Source organism: Phragmites australis, chromosome 15 (assembly GCF_958298935.1).
Source record: "Phragmites australis chromosome 15, lpPhrAust1.1, whole genome shotgun sequence".
Taxonomy (NCBI): Eukaryota; Viridiplantae; Streptophyta; class Magnoliopsida; order Poales; family Poaceae; genus Phragmites; species Phragmites australis.
In genome coordinates, this window is record NC_084935.1 from 220,759 (window position 1) to 243,430 (window position 22,672).

Sequence of the window (22,672 nt, forward strand, 5' to 3'; positions counted from 1 at the left end):
CCTCACCGCTGAGCCCTTGTGGGGTCCACCGGCAAGGGGCTTCTCAGGTCCTCAGGGAACTCTGGGTGCTCGGGGGAATGGACCCAAGATGTCCAGCCCCCAGACCGCGAAAGGCCAAGACAGGGGGTGGTATGGAGAGCCTGAGCTGGCTGGTGAATCTGCTTTGCGTGGAACTGGCACGCCCTGCAGCGCCGAACCAACTCGGAAGCGTCCTGGAGGGATGTAGGCCAGTAGAAGTCTTGCCAAAAAGCCTTTCCGACCAGCGTGTGAAATGATGCATGGCCATCGCACTCGTCCTCGTGGATCTCAGTGAGGAGCTCACTGCCTTCTGCACGGGTGATGCATTTCAGGAGGACACCGTCCGTGCCGCGCCAGTAGAGATCCCCATCTACTATGGCATATCGTTTGGACTGCCGTGCAATCCTCTCCACAGAGGCATTATCCCCGGGAAGGATGTTTTCTTTCAAGTACCCTCGGATCTCGTCGATCCACGAGGCATCTTGAGAACCACCGGCAAGCGCAGCGCACTCACCGAGCGGCGGCACCCTGACGGGACCTCCCACTGAGGGTGCTATCTGGGTTCCCCCAACTAGGATCGAGGGTTCCCCCTCATCCTGTTCGGCAGGCAGGACGGAAGGTCGTGTGAGCCTTTCTTCAAAGGCTCCGGCTGGGACGAGCGCCCGGGCAGAGGCCAAGCAGGAGAGGTCATCGGCCAGAGCGTTGTTGCGGCGAGGTATATGCCGCAGCTCCAGGGCGTCAAAGTGCCGCTCCAGCCTCCTGACTTCCGCCACGTACGCCGCCATCTGTGGGTCTACGCACTGGAATTCCTTGGATACTTGGTTGACCACCAGCTGGGAGTCTCCCTTGACAAGCAGCCGCCAGATCCCGAGGGCCACCGCTGCTCGGAGACCAGCGATGAGACCCTCGTATTCCGCCATATTGTTGGTCGCTCGGAAATGCAGCTGCACGACATACTAGAGTACTTCACCCGTTGGGGAGGTGAGCACCACTCCAACCCCCGCGCCTTTCAGCGTGAGGGAGCTGTCAAAGTGCATGACCCAGTATCCGGGCCCATCTTGCCTGGGGTACGCGGACAACTCTTCATTGTCGATCTTCGGGACCGGCGTCTACTCTGCCATGAAGTCGGACAGAGCCTGGCTTTTGATTGCTTGGCGGCTGACGAAGTGCAGATCAAATTCTGCAAGCTCGACCGCCCACTTGATGATACACCCAGTGCGTTCTCGGTTCCACAGGATCGGCCCAAGTGGGTATGTGGTTACCACCGAGACCTTGTGCGTCTGTAAGTAGTGGCGTAACTTACTGGAAGCGATGTGCACTACATACAGCATCTTCTGGGCTTGGGTGTATATTGTCTTGGCGTCTCGGGAAGACTTCACTGACGAAGTACATCGATCGCTGTACACGGCGGGCCCGGACTGCGGCCTCGCCCAAGGGCTTGTCACAGCCCCCAAGCTCGATGCAGTGGTCAGGGCCGGCCGAGGTCTCAGGCTCGACCCCCTGGTCGGGAGGAGCCACGGTCTCGGGCTCGGACCCAGCACCATGCCCCGAGCACTGAAAGTGCCTAGAGGGGGGGGTGAATAGGTTTTTCTGAAAATTAAAACTAAAACAGCAGATTAAATCTGCCGGATACTCCGGTGAAGGTCGGATACTCCGGTATGGTCTGGAGTATCCGGTCTAGTCCGGAGTCTCCAGTCTATACAGAAATTTTAGAACAACTACGAATTAAAGCTAATAGCTAGAATCTAGGGTTGAAGCTAGGTCTACTGGATATCACAGAGCTAGAATAACACTTAACACTAGTAAGATGATCACTAGAGCAATTTGTATGACAAATCACAAAATTCACACAATAAAGCAAATAGCACAAATACGAACACGAGAGATTATCCCGGAGTTCGGCCACCTCACAAAGAAGTGCCTACGTCTCCGTTGAGGAGCTCACAAAGAGCCGGGTCTTTTCCAACCCTATCCTCTTCTAGCGACCACCAAGATCAAGCTAGAAATTCTTACTCAATTCGAAGATGTTTACAAACTTCCCGTGGCACTCCACAAGTTTTGGGTGCTCTACGGGCGACGTCTTGCCGTCTAGAAGCACAAAGCTTCAAGAGAAATGATCGCAACGAATGCTCGATGAAGAACTCAATGCTCAAGTGGCTTGAACCCTCTCCAAACACAAACTCTCTAAAAATTTGCAAACTTTGCACTAGAGGTGGTTGGATGGTCTTTGAATGCTCTTAAAGTACTCAGAGGTCTAAAGTTCACCAGCAACAGCAAGCCCTAAATGCCATGGGGGTGTGGGAGCATTTATAGCCCTCTCTCAAAAACTAGCCATTACTGTTTTGTCAGAACTGACAGGAGCATCCGGTGTATATCGGAGTATCCGGCCCTAAATCCAAAAACGGCGTCAGAACGGTCACAGAACGTGTCAGAACTAGCCGTTACAGTTCTGTTAAATTACTTGAGTCTCCGGTGAACACCGGAGTCTCCAGTCCTGACAGGGCTTCCAAAAACATTAAGTCCGGAGACTAGCCGGACCCTCTGGCCTCTCCAGGTACCGGAGTATCCGGTGCACATCGGAGACTCCGGTCTCTCTTTTCTTTTTATCAAAAAGATTAAAAGCTAACCTAGAGTCTCTGCCGGAGTCTCCGAGGGAGACTCCAGTTAATACTAAATCACTTACCGGAGTATCCGGTGAACACCGGAGACACCAATCCTTTTTAATTAAAATAAACACCTTAACCGAGACTCTCTGGCGGAGTCTCCCTCGGAGACTCCGGTCTGATAACCCATAAATTACCAGAGTGTCCGGTGAACACCGGAGACTCCGGTCTTTTTCCAAATAAAAATAAACCGTAACTGAGACTCTCTGCCGGAATCTGCCTCGGAGACTCCGGGCTAAATACTGAGTAACGGAGTATCCGGTGAACACCGGAGTATCCGGACTCAGTGAATTTTTTTAGAATAAACTCGGTGTCCGTGAGTGATTGTGTCTCTCAACTAGTTGGTTCTAAGGGATATCTTGAGCATTGAGACACTAACCAAGCAATCAAATGCAACCCTCTTAATAGAGCGGCTATCCTAGACTCAATTTCAAAAATAAAAGAATTTAAATCCTATTGAGTACTCTTCGTTGATTTTCCATTTGTTTCGACGGGCGTCAAACGTCACTTATCTTTATAACTGATGCTTAAACCTATTCATAACTTAGATAAGCATGTTAGTTCCTTAATTGTTTTGTCATCAATAAGCCAAAACCCACTTAGGAGGCCTAGATGCACTTTCAAGCACTCGTCACGCTCCACCACCAGTATCATGCTCACGACCTGAGAAGTGGCCGAGACGTAGAGCAATAAAGGCTCACCCTCGGAGGGGGCCACCAGTACGGGTGGTGAGGTGAGATATTTCTTCAAGTCCTGGAAGGTCTGCTCGGCCTCCGGTGTCCAGTCAAAATGGCCGGTCTTCTTTAGCAATTTGAAGAGCGGGAGCCCTCTCTCCCCGAGCTTGGAGATGAAGCGCCCCAGGGCCGCCATGGAGCCAGCAAGACGCTGGACCTCCTTGAGTCTAGCCGGGGGACGCATCTGCTCGATGGCCTGGATTTTCTCTGGATTAGCCTCGATTCCTCGGTTGGAAACTAAGAAACTGAGGAGCTTGCCCGCGGGTAACCCGAAGACGCACTTCTCGGGGTTGAGCTTTAGGCAGGTGGTGCGGAGACTGTTGAAAGTCTCAGCTAAGTCTTCCAGCAGGGTGGCCCGATCTCGGGACTTGATCACGAGGTCGTCGACATAAGCTTTGATGTTGCGACCAACCTGCGTATTAGGGGTAATGTGCACAACCCGCTGAAATGAAGATCCAACGTTGCGCAAACCAAAAGGCATTGACACATAGCAATAGGTCCCCACCAGGGAAATAAAAGATGTTTTTTTTCATCCTGTTTGGCCATGCGGATTTAGTGATAACCCGAATTTGCATCTAAAAAACACAATAGATCGCACCCCGTGATGGAATCGACTATCTGGTCTATGCGGGGTAAAGGAAAAGAATCTTTTGGACAAGCCTTGTTTAGGTCGGTGTAGTCGACACACATCCGCAGCTTGCCGTTGGCCTTGGGGACGACGACTGGGTTCGCAAGCCACTCCGGGTAGAGGACCTCTCGGATGAAGCCAGCGTCGAGGAGCTTGCTGACTTGCTCCCGGATGAACTCCTGGCGCTCGGGCGCCTGCCGCCGGATCTTCTGTCTCACCGGTCGTGCGTATGGTCGCACAGCAAGGTGGTGCTCGATCACCTCCCTAGGGATCCCGGACATATCTGACGGCTGTTCCTCTCGCTCCTTCTGGCGCCGCTCGATGAGGCCCTTGACCGACCGGCACTCAGTAAGGTCGTGCCAGTCAGTTTGGTGGATTTCACACCATTTCCCGGCTCGGGTCTCGCGGGAGCGGGCTTATTGTTGACAGCCGCCCGACGTGCCGACCTGCGGGCAGCACCCTCCGCCGGCGCGACAAGGGCAGCGTCGCGCTTCTTTCTCTTTTTCTTTTCCCACTTGTCGGAGCGGGAAGAACCTACCTTGTTGGCAGCGGGTTGCTCAGGGCGCGGGACGTGCTACGCCCGAGCCTCCGCCGCCTTGGCGCACTTGTCGGCCAACGCGAAGTGCTCCGCGATGGTTTCGACCTCGTACGTACCTAGCTTTTCAAGCATCCGCTCATCGCGAATGCCATGCCGAAAGGCGACAATGATGGCATGAGGGGTGATCCGCGGCATGGTATTGCGGACCTGGCTAAAACACTGTATGAAGCGCCTCAGCGTCTCCCCCTCTTGCTGCTTGACGGCATGGAGGTCGCACTCTAGGCCGGGGCGTGTGAATGTGCCCTGAAAATTAGCCACAAATTGGTGGCACATGTCATCCCATGAGCTAATAGATCCTGGAGGTAAGTTCATAAGCCAAGAGCGGGCAAAACCTCTCAAGGCTATATGGAAGTAATTGGTCATAATCTTTTCATTCCCGCCCGCCGTTTGGACGTCGGTGGTGTAGATTTGGAGGAACTCAACGGGGTAGATGGACCCGTTGTACTTCTCCGGTAGTTCTGGCTGGAACTTCGTAGGCCAGTTAACCCGACGGAGCTCACTAGTGAATGCACGGTAGCCCGTGTCGTATCGCCTCTTTTAGAACGCGGGATGTTTTCTTTGAATTCTACGTTTTTCCTATAAAATTGAACTGATTCCTGTGAAATTTTGGTATGATTCACATAAAATTCATGAGTTCAAAGGAGCACTTAATCCAACAGATCATGATTGTTTGATGGTCCATAATCCAATCTAATCTAAGGGCTCATGGCCTCCTGATGTTTGTTTTATTTTTATGAGCGGTTTTTCTGGTTAAAAGATGATCAAATATCATAACTATGCGATGGTTTTAAAAGCATGCATGAACAATATACACATATGGCATCGTATTTCAATTAATCTGTAATTTTTTACTTGTTTGAATTGATATATCTTGATTGATTTTGTATTTGTAGGTATATGATTTTTTTTGTTATATTAGCAAATCGTGCTATAATTTCTTTTTTCTCCGTGACTAATTTTCACTGTGTGCTGGAATCGATAAATATTGTAATAATAACGCGGCTGGGAGTCACAAATCACAATAGAGTAGCGTAGTTACCACGAAGGCAACATGTGATGTCACCGCACTCTGCTGTTACTCCGTCTGGTCTGACTGATTCATATAACAAACAAACAAATAAATAAATAAATGAAGCCCGTCCCCGTCTCGAATCCAATCTCTGAGCAGAGGAGAGGGGAGGGGAGGGGAGGGGAGGGGATGACAAAGAGGGAGGAAGAGATCCCCGCGACGCGACGCCAATTCTCCAAAGTTATTAGTTAGCCAATTCAATTCAACTGTAGCAGCAGCAGCAGCAAGAGGAGGAATTCAACTATAGCAGCATCCAATCTTTCAAGTCGGCATTGGATCGCCGCGTGATGCTGCAGCGGCGCAAGTCGTCGGGCGCTGCGGCGCCGGCTGCGGCCAAGCAGGCGCCCGCGCGCAGGCCTAGCGCGCCGCTGTCGCTGGCGGGCCTCCTCGTCTCCCTCTTCCTCGTCGCCACCTTCCTCTACAACGAGGATGTCGTCAAGACCACCTCCACCGCCACGGAGCTGCCGCGCCACCGAGCTGCCTCTCCGGACCTCCGGGTCCTCCAGGAGGCCGCGCACCACAAGGTCAACACCCGGCACCGCCGCCACCACGAGGAGGAGGGGGGCAAGCAGCAGGGGAAGAAGAACAAGGAACCCCACGTCACCGAGAATCCGGGCCTCACGGCGGGCGGCAACAGCAGCATCCGTCAGCGTCAGGTGGTGCGCTTGCCGGAGGGCTGCGACGTGTACAAGGGGTGGTGGACCTACGACGCGGCGGGGGAGCAGGCGCCGCTGTACCGGGAGTCGGAGTGCGAGTTCCTGACGGAGCAGGTGACGTGCATGCGCAACGGGCGCCGCGACGACTCGTACCAGCGGTGGCGGTGGCAGCCCGGCGGATGCGACCTCCCCAGGTTTCCTCACTTACTTGCATCCATCCATCCATCCATCCATCCATCCAAGGAAGGAGGGAAGGGAGGAAGGAAGGAATGAATGAATCCCCCGGATGCAATTGTTGCTTGTTCTGCAGGTTCGATGCGTCGGTGCTGCTGGAGCGGCTTCGGAACAAGCGGCTCATGTTCGTTGGGGACTCGCTGAACCGCAACCAGTGGGAGTCCATGGTGTGCCTGGTGCAGTCCGTGATCCCCCGGGGCCAAAAGACGCTCCTCAAGTTCGTCAACAACGGATCCCTCAACGTGTTCACGGCGCACGAGTACAACGCGACGGTGGAGTTCTACTGGGCGCCATTCCTGGTGCAGTCCAACTCGGACGACCCACAGGTGCACAGCGTCCCGGACCGCGTCATCGCCTGGCGCGCCATCGCCAAGCACGCCAAGCACTGGAAGGGCGTCCACTACCTCGTCTTCAACACCTACATCTGGTGGCTCAACACCTTGGAGATCAAAGTGCAGTGAGTAGTACTACTGCTTTTTACTTGTTACTCGAGCATGGAGTATATTGCCGCTCTGCTCTGCTCTGCTCTTGTCTGCTCTGCTGCCTTGGACTTGGAGTGATGATTTTTTGGCATGTTTGATTCATTCATGCACCATGAATCCATGATCAGGAAAGGTTTTGGTCGCAGTCGGAGGGCTCATGATCAGCAGCAGCAGCAGCAGCAGCTGGGGTGGAGCAAGTACGCGCTGGTGGACCGTCCGATCGCGTACCGGGAGGTGCTCAAGACGTGGGCAAAGTGGGTGGACAGGCACATCGACCCCGCCAAAACCTCCGTCTTTTTCATGGGCATGTCGCCCAACCACATCATGTAAGTCAGTCGACTACTTCACCAAACAAACAAACAGACTTTCTTCCCCCAGCTTTCTAGCAATTTCGATCCCTTGCAATTTTCTTCCAATGGGAAAACAATCAATCAATCAATCAACCATTCAGGCACTCGTCTTCTTTCTTGGGTTGGGAATGGAAATGGAAATGGAATCCCTTGCTTCATCTCACAAATCAGGTCACTGCCTTCTCCAGGAAGAGATTGACCGCAAAGCTTTACGACCGACACGTGCTCCTGACTAGGTAGCCGTGATTTTATAGACACTCCCAAGAAACTTCGCAAGAGCAGGGAAGAAGAAAAATAATCTGCTCAAATTCCATTCCCTTTTTCTTTCTTCCTGCTTCCTGATTATTAAAAATAATTACGCTAGTACAGCACATGGGCAGCCCATTCAAGTGGTCCTGCTTCACGAGGGATTCCCGTTTCGCAATCGCCTAGTATTTGTCAGCTTTCCCCATTGATGAATCATCCAAGGTTCTACGCAGCTGTTTAGTAGTTGTTTTATGTACCAATAATTACAAGTTGATTAGTAATAACAAAAGCAAGTACTAGCATGTATTCTATGGTGATACTCCTAATACTGCGTAGGTGTGATAGCAACACCGTGGAAGTGGAACTCGTCGCTTTTGGCACAATCCTCCCGGACACTGACTCTCTGTACAGTACAGCTCCGACTGGCTGGCTGCCCATTTAGCCGCCACAAAGCAACCAAATCCGCATCTCTTCTTGGTCTTTGTAGTGTAGCCCCTCGTTTTCGTTTCGGTTGGCAAGAGCTTACTTTCAGCTTTCATTGTACATCAAAAGAAGCCAGTCATCAATTCTTTTGTTTTGATGCAATTGACAGACCAGTGGAGCTTAATTTCTGATGCGCCATTGGTTTGCAGGCCGTGGGCGTGGGGCAACGATGGCGGCATCAAGTGCGCCATGGAGACGCAGCCCATCGTGAACCGGAGCACGCCGCTGGACATCGGCACCGACTGGCGCCTGCACGGCGTCGCGCGCGGGGTGCTGGCGCGCTACCTCCGCCGCGTCCCCGTGCAGTTCGTCGACATCACCGCGCTGTCGGAGCTGCGCAAGGACGCGCACACCTCCGTGCACACGCTGCGGCAGGGGAAGCTGCTCACCCCCGACCAGCAGGCCGACCCCAAGACGTACGCCGACTGCATCCACTGGTGCCTCCCGGGCCTCCCCGACACATGGAACCACTTCCTCTACGCCCACATCGTCTCCTCCCCCTCGGATCACATCATGTAGCTTCACTTTTTCATTTTCACCCTCTTCTCTTTCAGTAAAGTAAAAGAAGCACCTCTTCTCTTCCTGTAATTTGTGAGTAGAGTAATTCTTTTGTTCGATAAAGAGAAGGATTAGAGAGAAATCAAACAACTAGTTTTCTCGGGCTTCTGGTGCGGATGCAGACGTGCAGGACAAAGGGCTCAACCTCAACATAATATTTCTTTCAGCTGGAATGGAAAAGGATACATCATGTCCAGTTTCGTGTGCTTGTGGTCCTGCGAGCACAGCAGATGCGGCCCCGTGGTCCATCCCGAAACTGGCAGGTACTCCAGTTGTTACCTAGTACTGGACTGGAGTATGCGGCACAGCCAACGTCCCCGTATTATGCAGGACCATTCAAGGTTACACGAGCTTTACGTTTATGCACAGTGTGATATAGACCTTCCAATGCAAATACAATACCGACACTACGACATAATATTTTTGCGCTACAGTTTTCACTAATTGCAGCTCCTTTGTCTAAAAACCTCTTTTCAATAACACAATTTGTAAAGCATACATATTTTACTGGTGAGCCACAGTAACAACACTAAAAAAAAAACTAATTAAAAAACAGCACTAAGAAATTAACAGACTTCGAAAGTTTCAGATATTGCTATAGCAACGATTTGGCTCAAAGATAGCAGACAAGGTATTGATTCAGCATTACAATAATAATACATGTGAATTAAGAATTCTTGCAAAAATCAGAATTCTTGCAAAAATCTTCACCTATCAATTTCTTCTGGGAGTCTAACATTTCCAAAATATATTAACTCCATTTCTTCTTTCCAAATCTGTGAACCGGAAAAGGAAAAAAAAATATTGTAAACAAAAACAAGTTACGAGCACAGGAAGGCATACGATACAGACAGAAAGGTGCAAGGTGTACATACAGTGTTTCGAAATTTAACCCTGATGTGAGGAACATTTGTCTGGTGGATGTCATTGCCCTCAGGACCCCTTCTGTAGTAGTTCCTCCCAATCCAGTGAGACTACAAAAGACAATGTTAGAACTCAGAGAGATAAGGGAGGGGTGAGGCAAACCCAGCCATGAGCCAGAATATGAAAAAAAAAAGATATGCAAATTCTCCTGTAAATACACAATTTATACCTTGAGCCTATGCGAGAAACCAGATTGGTACACAGAATTCCTGGCGATTTCACACAAGTCACATGAACTCAGCTTCCAAAGCTGCCAAGAGTAACAAGCAATCCAAATTAAGCTGATCTGAGTGGGCACAAAATAGATCGCAAGGATAGGGGGAGGGATGGAGGGAGATTACCGAAGCAGCGATACTGTATTCTTCAACCAAAGGTTCTTTTGTTAGGTGAATTTGCAAAGGGTCATCAGTTGAGAGAGAGACATTAAGTCCTCTCAAGAAAAAAGTCGGTAAGGGGTTCCGGTGATAGTCAATAAACAAAGAATTGTTACTTAAAGGAGACATTGCAAGACCAATCTGAATACAGACAAACAGAAGAAGATTAGTTTCTTTCAAGGAACCAGATAAAAAATAAATAAATCGATGCTCAATCGACAGAAAAAAGTACAGAAAATACCATCACTAACCTGAGCAAGATAATACAAGTACTGAAGGACAGGGGATTTCCTAAGATTCACCCCATGAGCAATGTTATGAGATGTTAGAAACGCTGCAGCAAGATGATCAATATCGCCAGCCTGAAGGTAATAATAATTAGGTTCATATGTTCAAGTTAAATATAGTATAAGGGTGTTGTTTGTGCTAATCATATACCTCCCCACAGTGTGGACGAAGTTTGATCGTTGTCATGCCCTTGGACTCGCGAAGCTGCACTTACAAGAATTTCAAATCAACCATTATGATGTAACCTGATGAATGTTGAAAGAGAAGCTAACTGGAAGCCAGAAATTATGAAAAAAAACACACAAAAGGACTTTTCAACAAAGGATTTTCTTTGTTACTTTTCATTAACTGAACACAGGCAGAGCTCCATGCACAAAATGTTTACCTTGTTCAGTGTGTACAAGTTAGCGTAGCAATAGTACACATAGTACGCATAGGCTGGATTGAAAACATTAGTCCATTGCTCAGGTGTTGGCATGTGTTTTGTTGGGCGTCTTTCTGGTTTGCTTTCATCATCCACCAAATCCAAACCAACGACCTGAAGAAAAATAGTACAAGAAAAAATATGCCTAGATCCTCAGCCCTCAGGTAAAGGAAAATGATGTAAACAATCCATAGCGAAATAAGAAGGAAATTATAAAAGTACATGACAAAATAAGAAGGCAGATAGCAGAAATAGTGAATGCTCAAAATTACTGATGAGCGCCTCTTTACTGGAGGGAAGTTACTCTCCTAATCACAGTTTTCTCTTCAATGTGGTAACTTTTATCGAGGTTATTTCCTATGTTTCTACAAGAAGCATAGAGTAACCCCCCTCCCCCCCCCCCCCCCCCCAAAAAAAAAAAGAGATCCAACTTTCTTACTCAGCCTGGCAATTAGCATTGGCCAATTAAGACATATATGCTACTTGCTTTTGTACTCCACATAACTGCAAGATGACTGTTAACAAGAATATATAAGTATTACCACTAACCTGTTCTAAGAAAACATGCAGCTGAGGATGAGAAGCAGGATCAACAGTTACTTCATAAAGAGGAAGAAAAATATTGTCAAGGAGGTTTTGGAATGAATTAATTGTGCCCATCTCCCTGTATACATTGTATATCCGAGGAATCTGCAGAGAAAAATGAAACAATGTTCATTGTAGCTATTCTGGTGGAGCGAAAATAAGTCCGCACATTATATTCATGTTCCGGTTCAGGTTAGCCAAGGTTTAAGATTTGGTTACAGAACACGCTAGAGGAAAAAGGTTAAACATAACATTATAAGACCAGAAGTAACAGAAGAGGGAGTATACCTGAATTAACCAAACTACGTTCTCACTGTACAATTCGTTATTCACTATCCAACTTGCCATCTGATCCCATTCACTTTTCTTTCTCCCATAAATAGATATCCGATACTCAGCCATCTGATGATGGTAGATAAAAGGACTCGTTAGCCAGAGTTGTTTCAGTCCAAAAGAATACACAGAAGACACCTCCACATGCATAAAGTCATTAAGATCAGAAGAACTAGTTCCAGAATTTTAGAAAAACCAGTGGTGAAAGAATAAAGCACCTGATATTTACTTGCTTCGAGATCAGAAAACACTTCTTTTGTCAGCTCAGCAAGGAAGCGGCCTGTCCACATGCAAATTACATTGATAATGAGCTCAATGCAGCATGTAAATAGTACTTGTACAACAATTTGAGATACAAAGGCAATAAAGAAACAATGATATTGCTTAACACATTAAGGCAGCACAAGAAAAAAGAAATGTGCACCTTGAATTAGGTTATCCTGCTTTAGAAAGATTTCCCTCAGGCGAGATTGGCCACATGGATTATATTTCAGATTGAACTTGTCAAAACGATGAAATGTACTCTTATCAGCATGGACATCTAAGAGATCAACATTGAGGTCATACCTGTCAGAGAAGTCAACGAGTTACTTCAAAACTGGCAACCAAAAAATAGATTATAGTGAAATCACATATAGAAAATCAGTTACCCAGTCAAGTCCAAACTCTCAAAAACCTCCTTAAGAGTCAAATAGGTCCCATCTCTAAAGATTACAACCTACATAGATCAAATTTGGAATTAAGTCAGGTGCAGAACATCCCAGATCTCACATAACAAATTATTACATTCCATATGAGACAATGACAGGAATTCAGAAAAGAAAAATGTGGATGCACCTCATCAGGTTCCTTCCTCAACTTGGACTTGATAAATCTCAATAAATGCTTCTGGTTCATGCATGCCGAGTGATGAACATGAGTATCAACCTTTCGGACATTGTAGAAGTCCCGATGTGGTGCAGCTTTCTGAGCAAGCACTTCTCTATCCGCATTGACCATCAAATGAAGATTAAATTTCTGATGCATCCACAAGAGTGAACACAAAAGTCAATGCAAAAGTACGGCAAACAAACGGTTATCATGTGTTCAGCAAGATCTATGAATCAAGCTAGCTTCAAAAGCCAGTCTGGTACACATTCACTATATGCCAGAAACATAGTAGCACACGCCATGCACAGATGCATAAGGAGCTCTGCAAACAGCTGAAATTCTTTTCGATGCCGAATGCCAGAGAAAATTAAAAGAAGTGCTTGTCAAGATGAACTATCACATGCTTCCATGAAAAAGGTTTGGTTGTTGGTACATTCCCTTCACTAGACTGAGTAGACTTCATAGCATATACTTATGCAGAAAGGGCAAGCAGTTGAAAGAAAAAGTATCAAGAGAAATACTTGCTCTAGAAGATTTAAACGGTGATGACACACGGTTCGTATATCCCCAGCAGCCAACACACGGAGAATGTAGTGCATATCAGTAAAGAAGGTAGTTGCGTCAGCAACAGGATAGAGTCTTTCCTTAGCTGCAACAAGGTGGTGATGATGATCAATGTACCCTAAACTGAGTCGATAAATACAGGTAGATGTAGAAACTAAAAAACCGAATTCTTTGGTACTCACAATCTTTATTGGGGTATAAATGAACAACACCATCAACCATTTCAAAATGGTGCTGAAAGAAGAAAAAAAATTAGCGAAAAAGAAAGTATCTTAGACAAATCTGTTTCTTATAAACATGCTCAGATCTAAAGAAATGTACTTACTTCAGTTTTAGCCTGGTGCAAGTAGTTGAACGGGTTTGGATTAGGTTTTGGAGTACTAGGATCAGTTATAATCTCCTTCTCCCAAGGAGCAACTTCTTCTCTGAATATGTACCTCTCACGCAGCTCGAGACATTTCTGAAGAACTTTGTATGCTTCAATTTCATCAGGAGAAGGAGTCTCTGAGGCAGAAAAAAAGTGTGCACAAGTAGTGATTTGTAAGCAAAGAACACTAACAGCAGTGGTTTTATAGCAAGTCAGCAGTCGGGTGAATTCATCGAATAAAAATACATCCCAACACCCAACCTCTCTGTGAAAGAAGTCCTCTCCTTATCTTACCCCAGGCACCCACACCCAACCAAAGAAAGAAGACACATGCATGTGCACACATGCATAAGGAACTCCCAATGAGACAAGCAACATTAGTTGAAATTACGAAATATTCAATCAAATAGATAGAAGGATAAAAGTGGCCCATACCAACAGCTGTGATGTTGATCCTACTGAAGGTTTCGTGTTCAGGTTCCTTTCGAAGTATATCAGCTGCTACTGGGTTAAGCTGGACCACATGCAGACTGCCGGTTGCACTATGAGATCTAATCATATGTGTTGATGGTACTGGTTTTAGTTCCCCATTCCGACTCGCTTTATCTGGAAGCGGATCTGATTCCTGGCCAACAGAACAAAAATGAAACAATCACTGTTAGTATACTGATACCAATATCATTTGCAAGGAAAATAAAGTACTGCCCCATAAACAAGAATTTGTAGGACTACGCCATAGGAGAAAATGTTACAACAAAGTTGCAGAAGAAATAGTAACTGCAAGTATTCATACCAACAGAAAACAGAAGAAATTGCCCTTTTTTTTTAAATTTCGTAAGCAATTGACAGTATGTTTTAACCAATGAACAATGTAAATCATATTGATGATTGGTAGTTAGCTAGAATATTTTGACCAGAGATGGGAAAAAAATTCTGAAAACGAACATAACTGCCGAAACAAATTAAACCCAATATCAAGGGCATATAATCTGCTCATACTTTGCAGCTCAAACTTGTCCAGGATTGACATAAACATGCTCGCGACAACGTATGCATGTTAATTACTCTGTGTACATTACTTGTAACTTGGCCAAAGAAGCCTTATTTAATAACTCGTATAACTTAAGCACGGCCTGCATACAGCAACTTGAACCTCCCAAAATTGAATTGAGTGAACCAGGTCCCATTTAGTTAAACAACAGCTCAAATTATGAAGATTCTCAAACCAGACAATTTATGCCATCGATAGGAACAATTTACCCCCTAGTGGAAATAACAAACACATTGCTATCAATTGTTAGAGTGAGCACACACATCTAAGACTTACAATAGCGCCATTTGTGCCCAAGTAAGCAGCATCGTTCTTGGCATCCGGGACCAGATCCTCCTCATCATCTGAATCTTCAATGCTCTCGAAAGCATTGACCATAGGGGCAGGGGATTTTGGTGTAGTTGGTCTAACAATAGCTCCAACTCTTTTGGTTGAACCTGGAGAAATTATTGGCCTACCTGATAGGCAGAGAAGACTAAGATTAGCAAGAGAGAAATGCTAAACATGTTCCATGAACATTTGCAAGTACCGTGACACTACCCACTAATGCATCGTGCTTCTATTGTTCCCCAATGCAAAGGCATGCTTGCAACGCTGGAGAGCCATATTATTACCTCTGCGAAAAAGATCGTATAGGTGGACAAGCTAGATAGCATTTCAGGTGAATACTTTAGAACACTTTTAAATTTGTGGAGAAATTCCCAAATGTCCAAAGTCTACATATCTCAAACAGTATAATCTACACTTAGGAACCACCAGTCCTGACCCCTGAGGGGATAAATCCACCGATGTCATGACATACCAAGTGATTAGTGAACGTCATCGCAAATTGAGAACGATTAGCAATTAGCTCTCCGGGGCTGTACAGTCGCACTGAACAAACCAAACGATTGCGCTCGCGCACATTTATACAATCTCATACAAAACGTTGATGCTTAAGACGCCTGCAAGCGTGAACTTACTGCGCCGACCACACAGAGGAGACAAAAACAGAACAAAACAAAAGGTGTGGGGGGCGTACCCTCTCGGCCGGTGTGGAGCGGCGGAAGCCCCGGCGGGATGGGGAGGGTGCGGCGATCGTGGTCCCTGGGCGCAGGAGGGGGCTCGTCCTCCTCCTCGCCGTCCGCCAGGGCGTAGTCATGGGCGTCGCCGTCGGGGAGGAGGCGGGAGCGGCGGCGGTTGTCGCGGTCGAGGGAGCGGGCGAAGCGGAGGAGCTGGTCGAGGGTCTTGCGGTGCATGTAGTAGGCGGAGGCGGCGGCGAAGGATGCGCCGACGAGCGCCGCGACGGCGAGGTGGAGCGCGTAGGACGACTCCATCACGCTGGCGCCGCCTGGGTGTGATGAGGGACTGCCCGGTGGGGTCTGCTCTGCTCTGCTCTTTCTACGATTAATGCAGAGGATTACTGCTTGTACAGTAATATGAGTCTGCTGCTACCGACCTCTGCATTAATTAATACTGTTCACTGAGGATTACTGTAGCGTCGGTGTTTGGTTCTACTGTACCGCGGATTTGTACTGTAGCACCAGATACTGTATCGTTACTGTGCCAGTAGATCCAATCCATCCGTCTCCAAATCAACGGCTATGGAGTGCTCCTAATCCACTTCACTGTAGCTCTCTGCAGTTGCCAGTGGCCCCGTGGTACCTTGGAATATAATCATTCGTTCATTTTTTTTCTTTCTAAAAAAGCTTTTTCATTTTTTGCAAAGACCTCGATACTCCTGCAACCCCGGGCTCTCTGGGTCTTAGCTTTAAGAATAATCACTTTCAGATTCTAACTAACTACTAGAATCTTGTTTGGTTAGATTATGGTCAAATAAAAAAGACGAATTCTTACAACAAAAAATAAACAATATTATGAGTTTTACGAGGAATCGATTCCTCTTTCGCACACTCAATATATAAATAGCAAAATAACTAGGAAACAATTTCAGCCAAAATAAAGTCTTGATGCAATTTCAGCCAAACGAATGGCTGAGGACATACTTTCACTAAAACCATGGCAAAATTCATGCACTAGAATGCTTGATTCTGTACTCAGAGACAAATTTATTTGCAAGCACATAGAATATGCTTATTGTGGTTGCTATGAACTATATTTTATGTTGATTTTTTCTTGGTTTACTTTATATTTTTTAAAATATATATATTGTCACTGCAAAAGTTGTATTATAAGATTGATTTTCACTATAAAAAAAATCATCATTATCGGTTTCAAAACTGTATTACTAACGGTTTTTGACCGACAATAAGAATTATAGATTATCATTATCGGCTCAAAAACTGGCATTAATATTCATTATTACTACCGGCTTTGGGCTCCAATAGGCAGTAATAGTTTGTATTACTGTCGGTTCTTGGCTCCAATCTGCCGATTAATATCTCTTATCACTACCGATTTCAACTACAAACTGAGAGTGATACTCAATTCCAGGGGAAAAAATCGAAATTGAAACGAGTAGACCATAATAATTAAGTTTTATATTACTAAACCAAAATCATTGTTTTCATCACAATAAATAAACAATCATCACTGTACATCAAAACAAACAACGCGGCCACACGCGCTCAGAAGGAACCCTAAAACTTCTAGTTCACTGTCTTCACAAAAGAACCACTGCACCCGTCACACACCTACGCCTACCATAGTCAGTTGGGATCGGCCATGACGAAGAAGTAGTCGTTGGCATTGGCGTCTTCCTCCTCGGTGTCCTCCTACTCCTCGCTCTGGTGCCTCTTCAGTTTGGGCTCGTTGATGAAGAAGTCTCAAACTTCGTCATCGAAGGGGATCCCATCGATCTGGAATCCTAGGACAGCGCCTCATTCGAGCTCTCCAGTGGCGCCAGAGTTTCATCTCTGGACGAAGGCGTGGGGGTGGATGGTGTGGCTGGAGATAGTGGCCGTGTCGAGAGGGAGCATGGAGTGGTCGGAGTTTTCATCACGACAGCGGCGTCGGTGGAGGAGAGATGGTGGAATAGAGAGAGAGTATGGGAGAGAGGCTAGGAGCTAAGCGATCGGTCAAGGAGTTAAATTTAAAGGTTTTTAGGAGAAGACGAATAGGTGGAGGCTGGAAGCCGTACCGATAGTGGGCTATCAATGCAGATTCGTAATTCCAACCATCAGTAATAGCCACTATCACTACTGATTATTAATAGTATGGTTTTTTATGTGCTGGTATCACTGCTATTTCTTGTTACGAACAGATAGTGATGCATTAGTATTGGTTCGCAACAAGAACCGATAGTGATAGTAATTATTACTACATGTTCTTGATGATTCAGTTTTTTAATGTGTTGATTGAGTTTATGAATGGGTAATATATGGTTTTTTCTGTAGTAGTATTTATTTATAGGTAAGTGAGAATATTGGTTTTATTTAGCTGCTGAAAAAGTCACTGCTTGTCATGTACCATGTAGTCTAGAATCAATGAAGCTTTTTAATTGTAGTACAACAAAAGAATCCATACATGCACGTGGCAACGTTGACAAAGTCAGTCTTGGATGTGAACCCATCATCCCAGCTCTATGCTGGCGTCGATGTATGAACCCGTCATGTCAATATAGCAATATATGCTGCAGCTGGACGACACGTACGTACGTGTTGGCCACGTCGGTCGATCGGATCCAGATCGGATGGAAGAAACCGGCAGGAAGACAATATTAACTGTAAAGCTAAAATTCCCTTGAAAATTAAGGTTTTTTTTTAGTTAATGGAGCAGAATTTTATTTTAATAAAAGATAATTTGATTAAGAGAAGATGGAGTGAAGACCCCTCTGGTTACTTTTGCACTCAAAATGAGGCATGCCAACATATTTTCTTTCTCTACCCTATTGCTAAGGTTGCTTGGGATGATAATTTTGTAGCTGGAAAACCTTTTGATACTCTTGGCTTAGCTTCTGTACTTTGAGCTATTTGAAAAGCCCATAATAAGGCTTATTTTGATAAGAAACTTCCAAAATATCCAATTAATATTATTTTTTATTCTTGTCCATTCATGAAAATTTAGGCAAATTTACTTGGTGAAATAAGCAAGGAGGACCATTTTCGTGGTGCTCAAGTGATGAGAACATCACTCATTCAAATATACACAAGTGAACTCGTTACTCAATATTCGTACTTTCTTAGTAAAGAATAGGATATGACTAATTTTTATGTTATTTTATTGCTTAGGAATATGAGAGAAGCACTATAAACTTATTTGAACGTCATCACTCGATCGATAAGTCTATTCAGACTCAAAATCGAGCTCTAGTCGAATTCCAAAGTCTACTTGAGTCTCAGGACAGTACATCAGTAAAATAGATATAACTTTCACGTACTGAGTCCAATTGAGACAATTTTAGACTTGCTGAAAAACTTATGATGCGACCTTTCCAATGGATCTAGTCTTACACTTAGATTCCTTATAGATTAATCAGAGTCAATTAAAATAAGGTGATACGTTACCGTTGTGGGCCTTGTCGAGCCTTGTAAGCGTGTCGGGGTCGTAGTACAGGTTATGTATAGCTCTTTCTATGACTGTACAACCATAGGTCGACCTCCTCACATCCTCTATATATATATTTGCCATTATAGTTTAAGCTTGGATTGGATTATTCTGTTTTAGGTAGTTTCGCCGCTTGCTTGGTTTGTTGAATCCTCATGTCGAGCACTTCATTGGTAATTAGCAATATTCAGATTGCATATACCTGTTCTTACTTATGTTCTCGATTCGCTTACAAGCAAAGTCTTCTTGGCGAGGTCAATCGCGTCTTGGCACGGCTGATAGACACAGAGTAGTGGTGTAGTGGTTGTGATGATTTTTTACCTATTTTGATCGAAACTTTTGGATCATTACGTTAAAACTCCACTAACTAATTTATCATATTATCTTTGAAAGATGGGGCATACTCGTATCATTAGGGGTTGCTGGAGCTAGTAAATCAATTGTTGGCCAGGTGTCAGGCTCCAAACCGTTGATAGTTAGCTACGAATGTTACTCAACCCACCCCAAGATGATGATGATGATGATCAGTAGGTTTCAGAAGAAGAACACGAAGGCTGGTCATGAGGACCGCCGTGTTTTGGATTCACTGTCGAGGCACTCTGCTCATGTCCGTCTATGAACATTTTCAACTTTCTTTTGATGGGTGTTTTCTATGACGATCTTTGCTTCTCGTCTATTGAACATCTAGATATGTGTGGCTTCGGTTGTTAGTCAGGCTTTCAACTTGTTTTTCTGCATGTCCTTCTGTAATATTTTGGTTGTAACAAACATTTAACTCTCTCTATGCTTTCTCCTTAGTTCCGTATTTCTCATGCTCTGGATTGTAAACTCCCAACCATTCCGTTATTTGAAAGTAATAGAAATGGGTTCCTATTAATCGCAAGCGATGATCGAAAAGGAGTAGCCATGTATCTCGATCATGTCCCTATACTAGCTTCCGGCCTGCCGCTACCAGGCACAGGCAGGCCGGCGCAGATGACTAACACGAACGCGCACGCCACGGAACGATCTCTTGCGATCGTCGCCAATTCCTTCTTGATGTCGTCGTTGCCGACAGGACAGGTCGCCATCACTGCAGAGTTGAAATCAAGGACGGTCGGCCGGCTTCCCATCCCTGGCCTCCATCCCCGGCGATAGAGTCAACCACTAGTCACTACTGACCGACTCCAGTAGCTACAACAAGACAAAAGCAGATGGAGGAATCAGTCGCAGCCAGCAGGCCACAGTACCTGCGATGCTTCCACGTACGTACGGCAAGGCAGTCCACGTCGTCTTAGACTCCTTCTCCTCCACGTCGCCGTCGCCGTCGCCGTCGCGTCCGTCCTTGTGTTGCGCTTATCGATATGATGCTTCAACAATATAAGCTAGCTCCATCGCGCGTAGGAAACCAATGCATGCATTCAATCCAGCGCTTCATCACCATTAACTAGGTTGCCAAGGTCATTACTGAAACACAACAACACACACCGCGCTCGATCGTCGACAGGAAGAAGAAGAAGCAGCAACAGCTTGTGATTACTTACTTAGCTGTACTACAGTATTAGCTACACACCAGTACATGTCTTGCTCCGTGGCCATCCCAGGCTCGCCGGTCTTCTCCCCGTCCCGCCTCCCGCCAAACCTGCTCTCCTCCTTCAGGACCCCCGAGCCGCAGCAACCCTCCTCCGCCTTCCCGGGCTCCCCGCTCCGCCCCTTCTCCCTCCGCGCGCACCACCGCAGAGACTCCTCCCCGTCCCCGTGCAACAAGAAGCGGCAGCCGCCTCCGCCTGCAGCTGCAGCATCCAACTCACCAGCGCTCATCAAGCGGCGGCGCCCGGCGCCTCTCTTTGTCCCAGCCCACACTGTAGATGAGGTCGTACTCCATCATGTCTCGTCGACCGACGGGCCGATGAAGGAGGAGATTATCGAGGAGGCAGGGGAAGGCTTCGCCGCCTACTGTCGGAAGGGCAAGGGCCGGAGACGGGTCCAGAGGGAGGACCGCCACGTCGCCGCCGTCGGCCTCGGAGGAGACCCGCACGCGGCATTCTTCGGCGTCTTCGATGGCCACGGCGGCAAGAGCGCGGCGGAGTTTGCCGCCAACAACATGCCCAATATCGTGGCTCAGGAGCTGCAGAAAGCGCAACAAGGCCGCACCACCGTCGAGGACGCGCTGAGGCGGGCCTACCTGAGGACGGACGAGGAGTTCTCAAATGCCCAGGACGCCGCGGGTGGCGCCTGCTGCGTCACGGCGTTGCTGCGCGAGGACCGCCTGGTCGTGTCCAACGCCGGTGACTGCCGCGCCGTGCTCAGCCGCGCCGGCAAGGCCCAGGCGCTCACCTCCGACCACCGCGCGTCCCGCCAGGATGAGCGCGACCGCATCGAGAGCCAGGGCGGGTTCGTCATGAACTGCCGCGGCACGTGGAGGGTGCAGGGCTCGCTGGCGGTGTCAAGGGGCATCGGCGACGCGCAGCTCAAGCCCTGGGTGGTAGCGGAGCCGGAAACGACGACGCTGCACGTGGACGCGCAGTGCGAGTTCCTCATCCTCGCTTCCGACGGCCTCTGGGACAAGGTGGACGACCAGGAAGCGGTCGACGTCGCGCGCCAGTCTAATTCCAGGCAGCTGTCCGCCGCCTGCAGGCGGCTGGTCGAGTTGGCGGCGTCGAGGGGCTCAACCGACGACATCAGCGTCCTCGTCGTCCCCATGCACCGTTTCTCAGCCATGCTCGACGCCTGAGAGAAATACTTGCATGGAGGATTTGCAGGTTGCAGCAGTAGCATCTCTACAGCTGGCTAATAGTGCTACTTGAGAGCTAGTGATTTTGCCCTCGATGCATGCATGGTAATATGTATGATATGCAGAGGTTATATATACTAAGAATATATATATTTTAATCATATGTTCCATATATAAGCAAAAGAGCAGCAGCTAAATACGTGCCATTGCTCATATGTTCCAAAAGAAAAGCATCCCAACTTATTGCAACAGAGGGTAAAGCAATGGCCTGCTATTCACTATTGAAATCATGAATGTCTAGCGTATTACCGTGTTGCACTAATATGAATGTTTGGCTCCAGCTGTGGTGGCCGTCTGCTGCTGTTGCTGTTGCCTACGCGAAATGATATGGCTTGCTTGTGTATTGGTTAAAGAAAGAGCAAAGAGGTGAGATTTAGATGGATTTGGATTCAACTTTCTTTGCTTACTTAGGGTATGCTTATTTTTTATTATGATTTTAATCATTCAGATTTTGATTTTCACAATCTAGATTCTAACAATCTCCTCTTACTCGTGCTTGGCTGCCGCCGCAGGCGGCTCTTCCTTCTCCTCATCGGTGGAAGCGGTGCGTCGACGACGATAGGGCTCAAGCGTCCATGCCCGCACGGCAGCAAGATCCGGAGCTCAATGCGACGTCCGATGGGCTGCGAGCTAGAACCAGTCTTTTTCTAAATTATAAATTATAACATAATCTAGTCCTAAATTATGGATTGTGGAATCGCCATTTTGCTTTAGACTGTGATTTTAGAAGTTAAAATCCACAATCAAAATAAAAAACAAGCAGGTCCTTAATTCCTCGTATCAATATCAATCTGCCTGGGACTCCTATCTTAACTAACATAATCTCTTCTTAACCGACCTTCCTAACTTTTGCTAGTAATTAAGAAATCGATGCAGATGGACCCCATCAAACAAACCAACAAACTCCTACATTAC

At 46.9% G+C, this 22,672-nt stretch overlaps 3 protein-coding genes across 7 annotated transcripts; 2 read left to right on the forward strand and 1 right to left on the reverse strand.

Annotated features, from left to right (window-relative positions):
• The first annotated feature begins 5,793 nt into the window (after positions 1-5,793).
• Positions 5,794-8,822, forward strand: LOC133891912 (xylan O-acetyltransferase 7-like). Of its 3 annotated transcripts, none has more exons than XM_062332622.1 (4): positions 5,794-6,560; positions 6,677-7,057; positions 7,211-7,408; positions 8,015-8,280. In XM_062332622.1, exons 1-4 carry the CDS (start codon positions 5,998-6,000, stop codon positions 8,118-8,120), a joined length of 1,248 nt encoding a protein of 415 aa, XP_062188606.1. In that variant the 5' UTR covers positions 5,794-5,997; the 3' UTR covers positions 8,121-8,280. The 3 variants fall into 3 exon arrangements, with proteins under 3 accessions (XP_062188606.1, XP_062188604.1, XP_062188605.1); XM_062332620.1 differs by lacking the exon at positions 8,015-8,280 and adding an exon at positions 8,311-8,822 and having other exon boundaries at positions 5,798-6,560; XM_062332621.1 differs by lacking the exon at positions 8,015-8,280 and adding an exon at positions 8,311-8,822 and having other exon boundaries at positions 5,798-6,560; positions 7,229-7,408.
• LOC133891911 (probable AMP deaminase) lies at positions 8,606-15,896 on the reverse strand. Of its 2 annotated transcripts, XM_062332618.1 has the most exons (20): positions 15,521-15,896; positions 14,776-14,957; positions 13,884-14,073; positions 13,407-13,585; positions 13,264-13,315; positions 13,039-13,166; positions 12,485-12,664; positions 12,298-12,365; positions 12,072-12,214; positions 11,866-11,927; positions 11,603-11,716; positions 11,279-11,419; positions 10,691-10,843; positions 10,456-10,509; positions 10,269-10,379; positions 9,985-10,158; positions 9,813-9,893; positions 9,595-9,693; positions 9,431-9,495; positions 8,606-8,743 (listed from the first exon to the last, which is right to left on the reverse strand). In XM_062332618.1, the coding sequence occupies exons 1-20, from the start codon at positions 15,813-15,815 to the stop codon at positions 8,683-8,685; spliced, it is 2,532 nt and encodes an 843-aa protein (XP_062188602.1). In that variant the 5' UTR covers positions 15,816-15,896; the 3' UTR covers positions 8,606-8,682. The 2 variants fall into 2 exon arrangements, with proteins under 2 accessions (XP_062188602.1, XP_062188603.1); XM_062332619.1 differs by lacking the exon at positions 8,606-8,743 and having other exon boundaries at positions 9,174-9,495; positions 15,521-15,895.
• Positions 15,897-20,354: 4,458 nt separating this feature from the next.
• Positions 20,355-22,541, forward strand: LOC133892467 (probable protein phosphatase 2C 32). Of its 2 annotated transcripts, XM_062333273.1 has the most exons (3): positions 20,355-21,802; positions 22,039-22,123; positions 22,270-22,541. In XM_062333273.1, the coding sequence occupies exon 1, from the start codon at positions 20,543-20,545 to the stop codon at positions 21,695-21,697; it is 1,155 nt and encodes a 384-aa protein (XP_062189257.1). In that variant the 5' UTR covers positions 20,355-20,542; the 3' UTR covers positions 21,698-21,802; positions 22,039-22,123; positions 22,270-22,541. The 2 variants fall into 2 exon arrangements, with proteins under 2 accessions (XP_062189257.1, XP_062189258.1); XM_062333274.1 differs by lacking the exon at positions 22,039-22,123.
• Positions 22,542-22,672: the final 131 nt, after the last annotated feature.